The 14,852-nt window shown below is 43.6% G+C and overlaps 1 protein-coding gene across 3 annotated transcripts in view; it reads right to left on the bottom strand.

The window, feature by feature from the left end:
- The window catches only part of TBC1D30 (TBC1 domain family member 30), a 61,419-nt gene that overhangs the window by 21,119 nt on the left and 25,448 nt on the right, over nt 1-14,852 (bottom strand). For 2 of the 3 annotated variants that reach the window (XM_076332300.1, XM_076332292.1), the window contains 4 exons: nt 5,174-5,235; nt 4,721-4,786; nt 1,363-1,488; nt 27-212 (listed from right to left, as the gene is read on the bottom strand). In XM_076332300.1, coding sequence (XP_076188415.1) covers nt 27-212; nt 1,363-1,488; nt 4,721-4,786; nt 5,174-5,235 — 440 coding nt within the window. Of the gene's footprint in view, nt 1-26; nt 213-1,362; nt 1,489-4,720; nt 4,787-5,173; nt 5,236-11,264; nt 11,462-14,852 lie in introns of those variants that run through there. The other variant, XM_076332283.1, reaches the window with a different exon arrangement.

The raw sequence follows: 14,852 nt of genomic DNA, 5'->3' as shown, positions 1-14,852 counted from the left end.
ACACTGAAAAAAAATATTTTACTCACTTTCAGGGCATCCCCTTCATTGCCCTCCATTACTTCCAGAATAAGTGCAGCTAATATGTTAAATCCTTGACAATAGCCAACAGATTTATTCCACCTGGCATAAGCCAGCAAAACACGTTTTAATACCACTCGATCTTGCTCTGCCTCCTGGCCACAGTAAGAACTGCAACCAGTTCGGTGAAGGTCCTTTAAATAAAATAAAATTAAAAAAAAAAATTAAAAAAAAGACAAGAAAAGACAGAAAAGATGTGCATTTTCCTTCCCCCTTTAGTTCTCCCACCTGTCCCAGTTTTCCTTCCACCTCCACCCTCCCAGTACATACTCCCAGAGTTGATGACAATGTTTCTTTTTTAATCTGTGAACCTTTAGCTTACTGAAGAGAAATAGGTTCAGCAAGCTCTTAAGGAAACAAGTTACCTAAAAGATGCCGGTATGAAGTTGCCACAGAAGGTATTAACAGATATCTAGATTTCAAAGAGGCAAGACATAACAGCTGCTTAATTGAACAAAAAAGAACAACTGTTTTTATCTAAGTATAAAAGAACTACTAGGCAACTAAGTTTTCCAAACATAAAAAACCAGAAACAGTGTCCTTGAGATTTAAGCAATTTATAAGTGAAAGTAAAATTTACAAGTAAAACATGTACTACAATGTTTAATATTTCATGAGTAATATCTATAAGCTTAAATTACCAAGTACAGATGACAATTGTAATAGTCAGGAACACAAAGTATTTTGCTCCGCGTACTCTAATTAAGGTGACTACAGAACACGTCTCCTAAATAGAATACCTCCTAAATAGGTAAATAGACCAATATTTAAGTCACCACAGCAATACAAATCTATTAAGCCCTTCCCTAAAACTGCCCACTGCTTTAAATATTAAAAACATTAATTAGCTGAGAAATATACATAAAGGTGGTTTCATTCCTGCAAAATAACTGAAAAATGCTCAATTGCTATATTATAAAACATACTTTTTAATCCCAGCAAATATTTGTGTTCATTTATAGAGAAGAAAAAACCCCACTTATGTTCCTTTGTCTCCATTAAACTCCAGTATTTCTTTTAAAATAAAAAAGTAGAAATTGAGCAAAACAAAAAAATCAGTAAAAGCAATTTTTTTACCAGCTAACACTAACCAGACCAGTGCAGAAGAAGGACAAAAAAAGCCAAAGAAATAGTTTTGGTGGGCCAAAGGGAATTAAGGTGTAATTTTTGCCAAAGTAGTTGCAGAGAACAAAATAAATCCAAACTCCATCTATTTAAAAAAAAAAAAAAAAATCTTCACTTTTCATTAAAAAATTAAAATAAACTAAAAAATTAGCTGGCTACCTTTACTATCTGGATGCCCATAGAGTCATCATCAGGATTACTTCTTTCATTGAATGTGAAACGCATGGTTTTATCCCAGTCAATGGCTATACTGTGTAAGTACTGATCAGCTAGGGTCAGCCAAACCTAGAAATACACAAAGCAAGTCAACAAAATGAATTATTTCTCAGATAAAATATTAACAGTTTTCATACATACCGTTAGATGAACCTTGTCAGCTTCACCCATATGTGATCTGCTGTTAGACATGAAATATGCAGAAGAGGACTATATCTAAAACAATTTTTGCACAATTGAAGTAATACCTTGCTCCTTACAACAGAAAGGAAGGAAACAGTTAGCATTAAGTGTCCAGATCTGTGAACTGCTTACAAAGATGCAAGTCCATTGTCAGAAACTGAATCCACAGGGGCCCTCCAAGATAGAAGCACATCTCCTGCAAGGACCCTCCTTGCCAGTTCAGCCCTTCTAACCTCATAACCAGCATGGAGTTTTATACAAAGGTAACACTGCTGCAGGCTTTCCTCAAACTCAACCATGGATCCATCTCCTGGAAACCCCACAAAAGAAATCTAGTGGTGTTTCTCTTTACCAGAGGTCTCTTCTGATCAACTTTGCAGAAGAAATAGTGTCTAGTATTAACCATTTGGGATTGATCTGAAAGCATCACTTGGATCAGAGTAACTTAATCTTACAAGAGGGCTTCCTAAACTGTTGATGCTACAGGAAGTTCTGAAAACAAACATTTTGACTACTTTTAAAGCCTAATAATTACTAGAACAGATTTATGCATGTGTATCTAAGACAACGGCTGGACCTTTATTAAACATTTGAAAAGTTCCTGAACCATGAAAGACACATGACAGATCATACAATGACAACAAGTAACAATAAAGAATCTTTCTCTTCAGGAAACTGAAAGAAATCATGAAAGCAAATCGGTCGAGTTTCATATCAGCCGTTAACTCACTCAAGTGAGAAAAGCAATTCAGACACTTCCCACAGATTTAAACACTTAGATAGTTGCATGATGAAGGAATTTATAGACAGCTCCCAGAATCTCATGTTTTCTGCATTTCAACGTCCCTTCCCACACTTTTGCAAAGCCACCCATATGGAGGAATGCCGCTGTTGTGCCTCCCAGCACCCTTTGGCACTGCTGACATCCTACTGATGTTGTTTGACTGGATTCTTTATCTCTGCTAGCCCCAGAAAACAAATGTCACATGCCACAGCAATAATGCAGATGTCACCCTGCTCCTTCTGCTGCCAGCAAAGGAGGGAATCAGCATGCTGCTAACACAAAATGCTTCCTTTATTTTGGTATCAATCTTAAAATCATTGGGAAACCAGGGAATAGCAGTCAAAAGACCACATCTCTTTTCTTAACGCTACTTCTTTGGTTAGCATCGTGTGGTCACGTGTGAGCAAACACAGAGATGGGCAGAATGAGAAGGAAAAGGCAGAGATCTGAGTTGGATGATGTGGCAGAGCATATCCTCAGCAAGTCTACTGATGACACAAAGCTGGGAGGAGTGGCTGATAAGCCCAAGAGCACCTTGACAGGCTGGAGAAATTGGCTGACAAGAACCTCATGAAGTTCAACAAGGAGAGGTGCAAAGTCCTGCACCCAGGGAGGAACAACCCCAGGCACCAGTATATGCTGGGGACCACCCAGTTAGAAAGTACCTTTGCAGAGAAGGAGCTGGAGGTCCTGGTGGACACCAAGTTGACCATGAGGCAGCAATGTGCCCTTGTGGCAAAGAAGGCCAACAGCCTCCTGCACTGCATCAGGCAGAGCACCGCCAGCAGGCTGAAGGGGGTGATCCTTCCCCTCTGTTCAGCCCTGGTGAGACACACCTGGAGTGCTGGGTCCAGTCCTGGGCTCCCCAGTACAAGAGAGATACAGGGCTACTGAAGAGAGTCCAGCAAAGGGCCACTAAGAGGATTAAGGGACTGGAGCATCTCTCCTATGAGGAACGCATGAGAGAGCTGGGACCGCTCAGCCTGGAGAAGAGAAGGCTCATACAGGATCTTATCAGTTTATATAAATACCTGAAGGGAGGGTACAAAGAAGATGGAGCCAGGCTCTGCTCAGTGGTGCCCAGTGACAGGACCAGAGACAATGGGCACAAACTGAAACACAGAAGGTTCTGTCCGAACATCAGGAAACACTTTTACTGTGAGGGTGACAGAGCACTGACACAGATTGCCCAGAGAGGTTGTGGAGTCTCCTTCCTTGGAGATATGCAAAAGCCATCCAGACACAGTCCTGGGCAACCGGCTGTAGGTGGCCCTCCTTGGGCAGGGGTGTTAGACCAGACAACCTCCAGAGGTCTCTTCCAACCTCAACCATTCTGTGATTTTATGACCTCTGTTACTGATGTACCACAGAAAAGTGTCTGAGAGACTTACTGGAGTGTGGGAAAAGAACATTCCAAGAAAGAAAAAAGGCTGTTAGATGGATATAATGATTCACTGGAGTTGTAGGTTAAAAATAAAATCATAGAGGTGTGAGGAAAACAATGCCACTATAAGTCTTCCATTTCCTTCCCCACTGATTTGTAAAGAGGAACCGTTCGATTTGGAAAGATAGCAAAAAGAAAACAGGAAAAGAAAACTTATCTGATGCATCAAAATATATGTAACTACATATATTTTATAAAGCTTTACAAATATTCTTTTTATTAAAATTGCATTTTTAAAGCTGAGATCATGTGACTCAGTTTTATAGAAAAGATTATTAGACATGCCTTTTTTTAGGCTAGGGAATTTCAAGCATTGTTGAAGAAAGCAATAAGGTAAGTTCAGCAAAATCCCACTGGACTCTTTCCTACAACACTAACTCAGTGCCATTTCCCATTAATGGCGCACTCTACCATTCTACATCACTCCTGACTCTGAACTTCCCTAATTTAGGCAATCTGCCTTTCCCCCATCAAATCTTTCTATGAGCATTCCTGTCAGCACTAGCATCTATCAACTTCACTTTCATAAGTATGACAGCCTACACAGGAGATTTGCTCTCCTTCCAGTTATCTTCAGCTGCGGGGGCAGCTTCACCAATGCAATTCCTTGAGACTGACAGAATGAAGCAATAACATCTGCACCAGAATAAGTTACCTAAGCCTCAAGCAGAAAGAGCCCGACTATTGAAAACACCATCTTTACCTGTCTCCTCAGTCTCTCCAGCTGCCCTGTGAGGTTATCACTGAAGAATGTAAACTAGGAAAAATCCCCAGTACAACGTAAACTTAAAACTTCCAAATACTTGTTAAAAAACACTGATAATATTGAAGTCATTCACCTCTCCTGAGAAACAGGCAATATATCCCACAAAGCATACAGATCTACCTACCTTTCTCCGCCATTCTTTCGGTATGCCTGTCGGCAATCTGGCCACTGCTTTGAGCGCATCATGCCACTAAAAGCAAAAGCATCCAAAAATGTATAAAATCCACCATTAGTTTAATGCAACAGTATAGCAACATCTACAACGCTGCAGACATGCACACTCATTTTGTTTTACTGCACGCATTTCAGAGTTTAACTGCTTAATCCACTCACAGGGAAAATATAGATTAATGATATAACAAAAATATAATATTCTAGGACATGAAGACTTATGAGATATCTGAGTAAACAATGAAAGCCTATTGCATTTTCCAAATACTAATGGAACATCTCTTGATGCAATTGCAAATAATATGCTGACATTATGATGACAGATGCACTTTTGAACTAGGGCAAGTACCTTGATTGAAGAGAACCCAGTCCGTCATAAACTCAAGAGAAAAATGACTCAAATTACCTGCTGAAAACCATTTTGACCTAAAGATGGTTCAAGAGTGAATTTCAATTTTGTATCAACCCCTAGAAACAAAAAGGAGAAAAAAAAAAAAAATCATGGTCATTATTTTCATTTAGCTCAGAGGGAAAAAAAACCCACAACTGAAATAAGAACACAAGATTTCAGCTACATGTTTCAACAACTACATTTCAACCTGTTTCTGTGAATTCATGTCTTCACAGTGGATTCAAGGCACATGTTAAGAAGTACATGGACAAAATGTTTTTAAAATGCAGTAATACCCTCTTTACTCTAATGATGTAGTTCGGCACAACTCATTTCACCGAACACGTAGTTCACTACTCTGCAAACTGTATTTGTACACTGCAAACTATCACATGCATCCACAGAAAAAATATATACAGAGACAATTTCTTTCCATCTATTTCAACTTCTTGATGTTAAGTCACTCAGAACTCATTTCTAAGTTTGGGGTGCTAAAATTATTTTATTGCTCAGAATATCAATTTTCTTATAATTCCTAAGAACATAAAGCACATTTGGGCAGTATTCTCATTTAAGCTTAGATTTGATTTTGGCCTTATGAGCAAACTATTTTAATTGTTACAAAGCACGCCTGCTAATAATCTATAAAATACAATATTACGTACAATATTACATAAAATACTAGGATCTCAAGTTTGGCCTACAATGGATCCTAATTGCGGCACTGGAGTATGCCATAACATGAAGAATAGCAACACTTTTAATTTGCTTCACATCCCACATTTTGAATGTACAATTCTTTGGTCCTTCAAGTGCCGCTGTCCAGAGCTCAGGTGCTGAACGCCGCGTCATAGCACATCCCCTCCCTCCAGCCTTCTGGCATAAAGAATAAAGCCTTTCGTTATTTTTCCTCCATAACTTAATACGATGTATTGCTCCGTATTTAAAATTATGTAATGCATAGCTTTTTGTCTTTCTAGAATATCAAGCCAACCGTTTTGTAATATATATTTTAATAGCCATATATATACATATATAAAAAACCCCAGATTTTAATCCTGCAAGGTTTTAAGTATATAAAATCCATGCTAATCAACTCACCAGTAATACTCAGTGCTTTGGAGGACTAAGCCTGCGAGACTGACAAAAACCCAAACTGTAGTGGCATTTGCTAGTTAGGGAATGTAAAAGGCCTTTCAGCATTTGCATACTGAAGTGGTGATAAGTAATTTAAAAGCCTTACTGCCTGATAAATATATATTTAAAGACAAAGCCTTCTCCTTCAAGGCTTTTTTTTTCCCTTTGGTGGGGGGGGAGAGGGAAGAGAAAGAAAGAAAATTCACACAAAAAACAGTATTCTTTAGAATTTTAGCATTTTAGAATTGCATCACTGAGACCTGGTGATTGGTGTTTTCATTTCCCTGCTTCAGATTTAAAAGACATGCTTGTCAGATCTAGAAAAATAAAAGCTTCAAACCATAATAGAAATGTCTTGAAAAACATTAAAGGATTAACAGTTATTCCTGGAAGTAACTGTTTATTAGTATTCTTCCCCGTAACTCCATGGCACTCAGCAGGGACTCCTAATAGATAAATCTCTTCATAATAATTCAAAGCAACATAACAATGCCAGTAAACCTACTAAGATAACATTGTATCACGTTTGCTGTAAATGTGAAAAAGTGAGTCTCGTTCCCAAGCAATCTAGTGGTAAGTACTGGAAAACCCTAATACATACAAAAAGATATCATGACCAAGAACTCCTTTTGTTAAGGTAACGGATGTTGACGTGTTATCTAACACTGCCTTGTAGCAAAGAAGCAATAGCCTTCCAAAATAAACGTATTCATTTCCAACTCAGCAGCCAAATATTAATCACCTCACAGTTTTCTAAGACTTAAAAGATCCTGGTAACAACTTCACTCTTTGTCTTACAAGCTTCCTAAGAAAGACACAAGCAGAGACAGCCAAGTCTGCAAAAGATCAAGCCCAATAACATACATATAACCTCAGAGTAAGGCAAAATGTATCTGTCATTTACATGAAAGTCATGACCAGGGAGCTCACAAAGGGGCCCAGATAGCTGTCTCTCTTGATTAAATGAGACTGAAATGAGACACTTCAACCTCCACCTACAAAAGTTTATTAAATCATGGCAGACAACTAAGACAGCTGTGAAAATTACTAGAAATGAGAATAACATCACGTGGTAACACCAGACTACATGGTGCGCTCTCTTCAGTATGGCAAGGAACCTCTCGGTCAGGCCATGCACTGTAACGTCTTGTAGAAGCCATGGAGCCTGTGTCCCCTTATTTGTTCCCAGTTAGAAATATTCCCAAAATCAAATTATGTGACGGTTTTGTGACAGGGGAGGGGAAGAGACATGGGGAGTGAGCCACAGACCATACAGGAATGGTTCCTCATTCCTATCTATTTTAAAGAATTTACATTTCCTAAAACCAAAAAATTACAACCTTGTTCAATAAAAATACAGCAAGTAAAAAAAAAAAAAAAAAAAAAAAAAAAAAGTTGCAACACAAAGAGTACAGACAGCACAAGGAAAGGGTATACCCACCCAGGAACTTCCTTCTGCAGGAAGGCAACCAGCAAGCTGGGAGCAGCATCTCGTTGCCTGTTACTTATTTCTGGCACAAGAAACATCTTGCTCTGTGCAGTTTCTGCACTCTTCACTGAATTTGTCCTTGGACTTTAGAGCTTCAAGGAAATTAATGCCTATCCCTATTCCAGCCTCTCTTGGTTTCCCAAACCTTCCTACCTCCATCGTTCCCCTTTTCCTAACAAATCTCCCACCCCTGCACATACTACTTTTTTTTTTTTTTTTTTTTTTTGCACGCAGTCCTGTCATTTTCATCCTGTCCACTTTTGCCTGGATCATCACCAGTCTTTTCCCAGGGCCTTCTTCTACATACAGTCTTTTCTCCCTTACACTTCCATCGTCTGCTATATCTTACCAGCAACTCCCTTTAATTCTGCATTCAGTTGCCTTCTCCCCACAAACTAACTTAGATTCCCTGATAGCTTCTTCCCCCCTCAGTACCCCACACCCATCCAACCCTACCACAAACCTTCTGCACCCGTTTTCACTGGATTTTCCCCTTTTTGTTAATCCTCCATCTCTGGGGCACATTCCTCTCCGTTATGTAAACACACGCCCTTTGCAGAAGAGACCCCTTGGGGCCTTATGGGAACTTTTCTTCCCAGCTCCTCTGCATGGACAGCCTGGCAGAAATGTACCATATACGCAGCAATAGTTCCTACTCTCGGGGACTGTAAGCGCTGTCAGTACAACTCAGCCCTTTTACACCAAGCCAGCCAGGCTATCGTGCCATTTAACATATTAAGTATCACCTCCAGTTCATACACTTTCAGCTGATGCTTCATGCCTAAAAAGCATATTAACTCAAGTAAGCAGGAATATGTTGGGAACCCATATGAATTATTAGCTCCACAAATACAAGCACACATAAAGGTACATATGTTTGGCACCAGTCAAATTTCTGAAGGGTAGGGGAATGCCAAAATAAGGCCTGTTCGATGCCCTTGCAACCAGGTCACCAGAAACCACTGCAGAAAAGCTATTTAAAAAAGAAAAGGAAAAAAAAGAAAAAGAAAGATAAAAACCCACAAAACCCAGTCCCGTTAGCTTTTCCATGTAAAATACACAACGACTCCTGACAACAAAAGGCTGTAAGAGGGAAGATTATACCCCTAGGATTCCCAAACCCTAGCAGTCTTCCACTGCATGACCAAAATGTAGCACAGGACCACATAAAGAGCCACAAGAGGGGTGAAAAATGTTGTGGTCAGCCAAGTACCTGGGTGAAGGAATCAAATCCCCACTCCTCAGCAACATTAAACAAAAGGATGGGGCAAAGTCTGGGATTTTTTCAGAAATACTAAACCAGAAAAAGCGTAGGAAGGTGATCTGTTCTGATGCACGTATGTGAGCTATAAAGCCATAGCTTCAAACTTACAAAGCACGTCACTGTAGGTTCTCGGCTGTACTTAAAAGGAGCTGTTGAAACCTCTCCCATGGAAAGCCAATAAATATTTTATCGAAAACAAACAAGGAAAAAGGCCTAAAGCAGCTTTTTGTGCAGTGGGAGTCCAAACTTAGGAAAAAAAGTGGCAATGTAAACTACCATCTTATTGTCGCTTGTTGTTTCAGGAAGATTCTTAGCCTTGCCCTGTAATTTATCTCTAAATGTAGGTTTTCATCTGCAAAATGAGAAATAAAAGTAACATTCTGAGTAACTCTGCATGAAATCACTTTTGTCAGGAGCCAGAGCTCACTGGGATGTATCAAAGCACATCTAAAATATGCAGTCTGTTTGTATTGAGATGTTTCTGTAGACAACTGATACAGACACTAAGAAAATCTGAAGGAGACTTCATTCAGCTTATTTTTTAAGGGCTCATTAGGTGCCCCGTCTCCATCACTCTATGAAAGCACGCATCCTGAATGACGTTATTGTGTTTACTTACATATGAACAATATGGAAACCCCAACCCAGTGGGATTTTCTAGCTTTAAGACTATGGCGTTCGTGGTTATGCCTCCGATCATTTCCTCTGGTCTTTGTGGGAGTGTAAGGAAGAGAATTTCATTATCCAGATAACATCATTACCTGGGATATTAGAAGACTACTGTAGGAGCAGGGGTCTGTGAGAATTACGAGTCAGGAAAGCTCCTTGATAACAGCAAACCCGTAAACCTATACCAGAATACCTCTGAGACCTCATTAATAATAGCATCCAAAACTCATCCCAAACACAGAAGCAGTCAGCATTGTGTGCTTGATGCACGCACAGCTAGTACCATGGGAAACTGAATCTTACATATTTCTATGCATTGCTCTACGTTTCACTAGACCTCAGGCTTGCATGTTTTGCAAATGCCTGGGATTAGGCAACAGATCAACAACATTTTAGCCACAAGTGACAGCTCTAACATTGTAAATTGAATTTAAATGTTCAATACCTCACAAAAAACCAAATGATCCAAAATTTTGATGGCAGGCAACTAGAATGTAGCATTCAGTAATGATCACCCATCGGTGCTTCTGCTGAGAGCCCACCTCCCTGGGGCAAACACACGTTGTTGGCTGACCACCTGGTCCTTAAAAGATTTTGTTAACTGAAGCAGGACCCAGAAAAAACAGCCGCAGAGCCGATGCCTTCCCCCTCAGGAAAGGCATGGTTGCGAATTTAGACAACACCCTGCCGCAGACAAAGGCTGGGCGGGAGGAGGGGTCTCCGGCAAGTCAAGACTTAGCAGGTTTAGCGGGGAAGGTCTGGTGAGGCTGAGGGGCGACCGCAGGGCCCCGGCGGCTCGGCCGTGCAGGGGGTGACGGGGAGAATCTGACGGAAAGCAGCGGCGCCGCGGCCCGGGGGAAAGAGGAGAGGGGAGGGAGACAGCAGGGACCGGGCACAGCCAAACGGCACAAAAGCGCTGCGAGGCGGCGACGCCGGGCGGGAGGAGCGGGGAAAGGAGACGGGAGAGCTGAAGAGCAGAGCCGGGATCCGCCGGGTGCGGAGAGCAGGAGGAGCCCCCCGGGGAAGGGGGCAGCGCGCTGCCTCCCCGCAGGGCCCGCGGACGCCTCCGGCCTCCCGCCTGGCTCCCCCGCCGCTGCTGCCTCGCATCCGCTGCTGGTGCCTCCGCCCGCTCCCCAGCCCCGAGCGACCTCGCAGGCCCCGCTCCCCATCTCGAGGCCGGCCCAGCCCGGGCAGGACCCCCACCGCCTCGGCCGCCGCGCTCCATACACCCCGCCGCGCCTCAGGCCGCGACCACGGCGCCTCACGTAGGCCGGGCCCCGCCGAGGCTGCCCACGCCGCAGCGGCGGCCAACGAGGCCGGCCATTTGCCTCGGGCCGGTGCCGGCCGCCGCCGCCCCCGGGGCGCAGCCCCCCCCCCCCCGCCGCCCCTACCCGCGGCCCTCATCGCCCTCCGGCCGCGTCCTCCTCGCCGAGCCGCCCCGCCGGGGAGGCGGCGGCCCGGGCTCCGGTCGCTCCCCCTTTCCCCCGCTAAGCCGCTTACGGGATTGCAGCCGCCGCCTCGCCGCCCAGCCGGGGGGAGCGGGTTACCTGGCTCCAAGGTGCAGAGCAGGCGCGGCGCCGTCCGGGAGATGCAGCTGCGCTTCTTGAGGACGTTGCTGAGGATGGTGCCCACGCCGCCGCCCGAGCTCTGCCGCTTCAGGCATCGCCCCCCGCGCCGCAGCGAGCCCGTCAGCCTGTCCTGCCGCATGGCAGCCCCGGCCCGCCGCCCCGCCGGGCGCTCGCTGCCAGCGGTACCCGAGAGCTCGCCCTAGGGCGGCGGGGCGGGGGGCATGACGGGGCGGGGTGCCCCGGGCCGGGCTGCGCAGCAGCGGCTGCCTTAGGTAGCGGGGATCTGCAGTGCAGAGACAGCAAAGTCGAGGTGCGGGAGAGAAGAGGGAGGACAAGGAGAGGAGAAACGGGGGGGGGGGAAAAAAAAAAAAAAGAGAGAGAGAGAGGAGAGAAGGGGGGAGAGGAGGGAAAAAAAAAAAAAAAAAGAGTTGCTCCCGCCCACAATCCTAGCATCACTGCCTGAATAAACCGGCAGCCTCTCCTCCTCCTCCTCCAGCACCACCTGGGATGCAGCAAGCGAAGGGGAGCAGCAGCTCCGGTTAGAAATAAAGGGAGCCCAGGCAGCAGTGGTGGGGCTGAGCGGTGGCAAAGGGCTCCAGGACAGCTGCACAGCCCCCAGGCTGCACACAGGTCACCCAACACATGCCATACTGACACGTCTCGTTTGACGCCTGTTAACAGGGGGCAATATTGAAATTTCTGCTGAGAATGAAATGGGCTAAACATTCAGCAAAGAGACTTCTCACGTGGGATTCTGGCCTACAGTGGGACACGTATAGATAGTCCTGCTTCCCCTTTCAAAAAACTGTCCTGGGAAGGAGTCCCACAAGCGCTACCAGACCATGGAGCAAGGGGACAGCGATAGATGTAACAGCATCTCAATGCCAGGGTGGGCTGGGGTCAGGTCCTGCGGCCAGGGCTGCTCAGGGACAGCCCCAGCAGCAGCAAGAGCAAGCGGTCTGCACAGTTTCTGTGCTTCTGACTCTCCAGCACGGAGACTTTGAACATCCTCAACAGCCTTTCCTATGAATCTAAACTGCAACTGCACTTATTACTAATGACGTGCCACGCACTAAATAGTTAAAAGAAGCTATTCAACAGCATTTTATTGGACGCATTTTCCAGTGCTATTTGACCTAACAGCATCTTAAAAGGGTTTGATACAGAATTTCAAACCAGTGGCTTGATTGACAAGAAGGAAAAGTATTTGAAATAATGATAGCTTTTACGATCTAAACCACTCAGCGTTTCTGTGGAAGGAGAGCAGACTTATCACACCACATTAGTCGGGCTCAAAGACCAAGCTACCAGAAGTCTGAGTCTACCTGCCAACATCTGTAGCTTTGAAACAACTACTTGCCCCTTTATTAAAAAGATGTTTTTCTCAGCCACATTACAAAGATAGGAGAAAACTGGAGGTAAGCAGCGAAGCCAATTATATAAAAGACACACAATATAAAACACAGAAGCAAGCCTTTTTTTAAGATCAGTTATAGCTATCTTTAGAAGTTACACGTTTCAGAGAAGCGTGATTTTGATCATACCTCTTTAAATATCTGGTTCGGTTTTGGAGAAAAGTCACTACGTTTGAGCTGCTAGCTTGCACTCTGAACAGATAATTAAGTCTGTGTGTTGGTGGTTCTTTTTTTAACAAAGGTGGCACTTCCCTGCTGATGTAGATGATGCAAATCACTATTTCAGTGCCAGCTGGAGATGATGATTTAGTGGTTAAAGCATCAAATTTGAAATGAATTAATCTCCCTAGGTGTACAGATTGCACCAATGGGATTGTACATTTCTGTACATAATACAGAAATAACCATGTAATCTCTCTAATATTATTCTCCTCTTCCTTGAGCACCATACCCAAACAGCACTACATTGTTCTCGGATTGTTTCAAGACTGGCTAACCCAACACCACGTGCCATTGCCCAAAGTCTCAGGAGCCCTAGCCAAAGTTTCAGGAACCACTCATTATCCACACAGTGAGAATCAGTCATCCCACTAAACTGAACATAATCATGTTTCTTCCAATTTTTAAACAATTACAAGTCAGCTTTAAGAAAGATATCAATATTTAACTGATGAGGATAACCAGCTCTCGAAGTGAGAATTCGGTGTCCTCATTACTGCTATTTCTCCTACTTGTCATCTTGTCACTCTGTAAGAAAACTGGAAACAATCAGGACAAGCATTCTGTGACTTGGGACATGGCTACTTCTGAGGACCAGCATGCCATTAAGGAGCTTCCCCGCATGCCAGCCAATTAATGCAACATTACTTTTAAGAAAAAAATGCAAAAATTAATTTCAGGGGACAAAAGGAAGAAGCCAAGCCATACTAATAGGTTTGATGACTCATTGGATCATTAGCACAAATGGATTTTAGAGACACGGGTAAGCCTCCCATTAAGTATACATATATGTATCTTAAGGGCAAGAGCCTAGCTTCTAGAAAAGTGGATAGTATTGGGTTTTAACCACTGATCAGGCAAAGCCTCTAATTTGCCTGTGGCAAGACGTGTTCTGCACCACTCCCTGGACTTGCAGACATCTAAGCATGACACTGCATGTCAGCAGCTTGTATAAATTTGCCGTATTCACCACTGTTAAGCTGTAAATAGTCTTCAACGACGAGGAAATTTCAGACAAATCACCATAGTTCCAAGTTGGTGAAAATGCAACAAATTTGAACTCAAAGATGTCACCAGCCATCATGAATCTAGTTTGATCCACCGATGCAGAGAGGTCTGGCCATGTCCACAAGTCCTCACCTGCAATTACTGACAAGACAGATGGCACTCAGAAAGGATTGGGGGGGGGGGGGGAATCAAAGCGTTTTGGCTAGCCCAGATATTTCAGCTCCAGATATATTGTAATAATCAACCTGAGACTTTGCTTTTTTCCCCCTGTAGTTCATTTATTCCCGCCCACACAACAGAGTCACTTTCTGAAAAACCTTACCTCCTCATTTGGTATCTCTCTGCAGTCTTACCACCACCTGCTAACAGTGCCTTTTTAAGGCCAGAGCATACTTCGTAAGAAATACTAGTTCACACGTATAACTTGCTCAATTGTTACAATCAGCCTTATGGTGATCAGTCCTACGATCACTGCCAGGTTTTGACCTAGAGAAAAAAAACTCCATTTACCTTAAACCTCCTTGCTCATCAGTGCACTTCTCTTCTGTCTGCACTGGGACAATGAGGTAAAAGACAGGCAGCTAGAAAGGGAGAATGAGCACAGGCAGATGGGGCAGTGACAGAAACAGCAGCAGAAACGGGGCCACAGACCGATCTCACTTTTAAAGAAGAGGACACGTTTGTTTGCATGGAGCTTTAACTACCCAAACCCAGGACTACTGGAAGGCACAGTTCACTGGTTCTCTTCTGATGTGCGCAAAGAAGACTGAATGTAATCAAAAGACTAAAAATGGTAAGACATCTTCAGCTGGGTCACTCTATTTCATGAACTCCACATCCTCCCCTTTATTTCACAGAAAAGTGTACAGACCTCCTGTAATTCTGATTCGCATCACAACATCCCAGTAAAATGGTGAAAATTTGG

This window comes from Aptenodytes patagonicus, chromosome 1, assembly GCF_965638725.1.
Source record: "Aptenodytes patagonicus chromosome 1, bAptPat1.pri.cur, whole genome shotgun sequence".
NCBI classification, from domain to species: domain Eukaryota; kingdom Metazoa; phylum Chordata; class Aves; order Sphenisciformes; family Spheniscidae; genus Aptenodytes; species Aptenodytes patagonicus.
The sequence above is the reverse complement of the archived record's forward strand: the minus strand, read 5'-3'. Positions and strand labels throughout refer to the sequence as shown.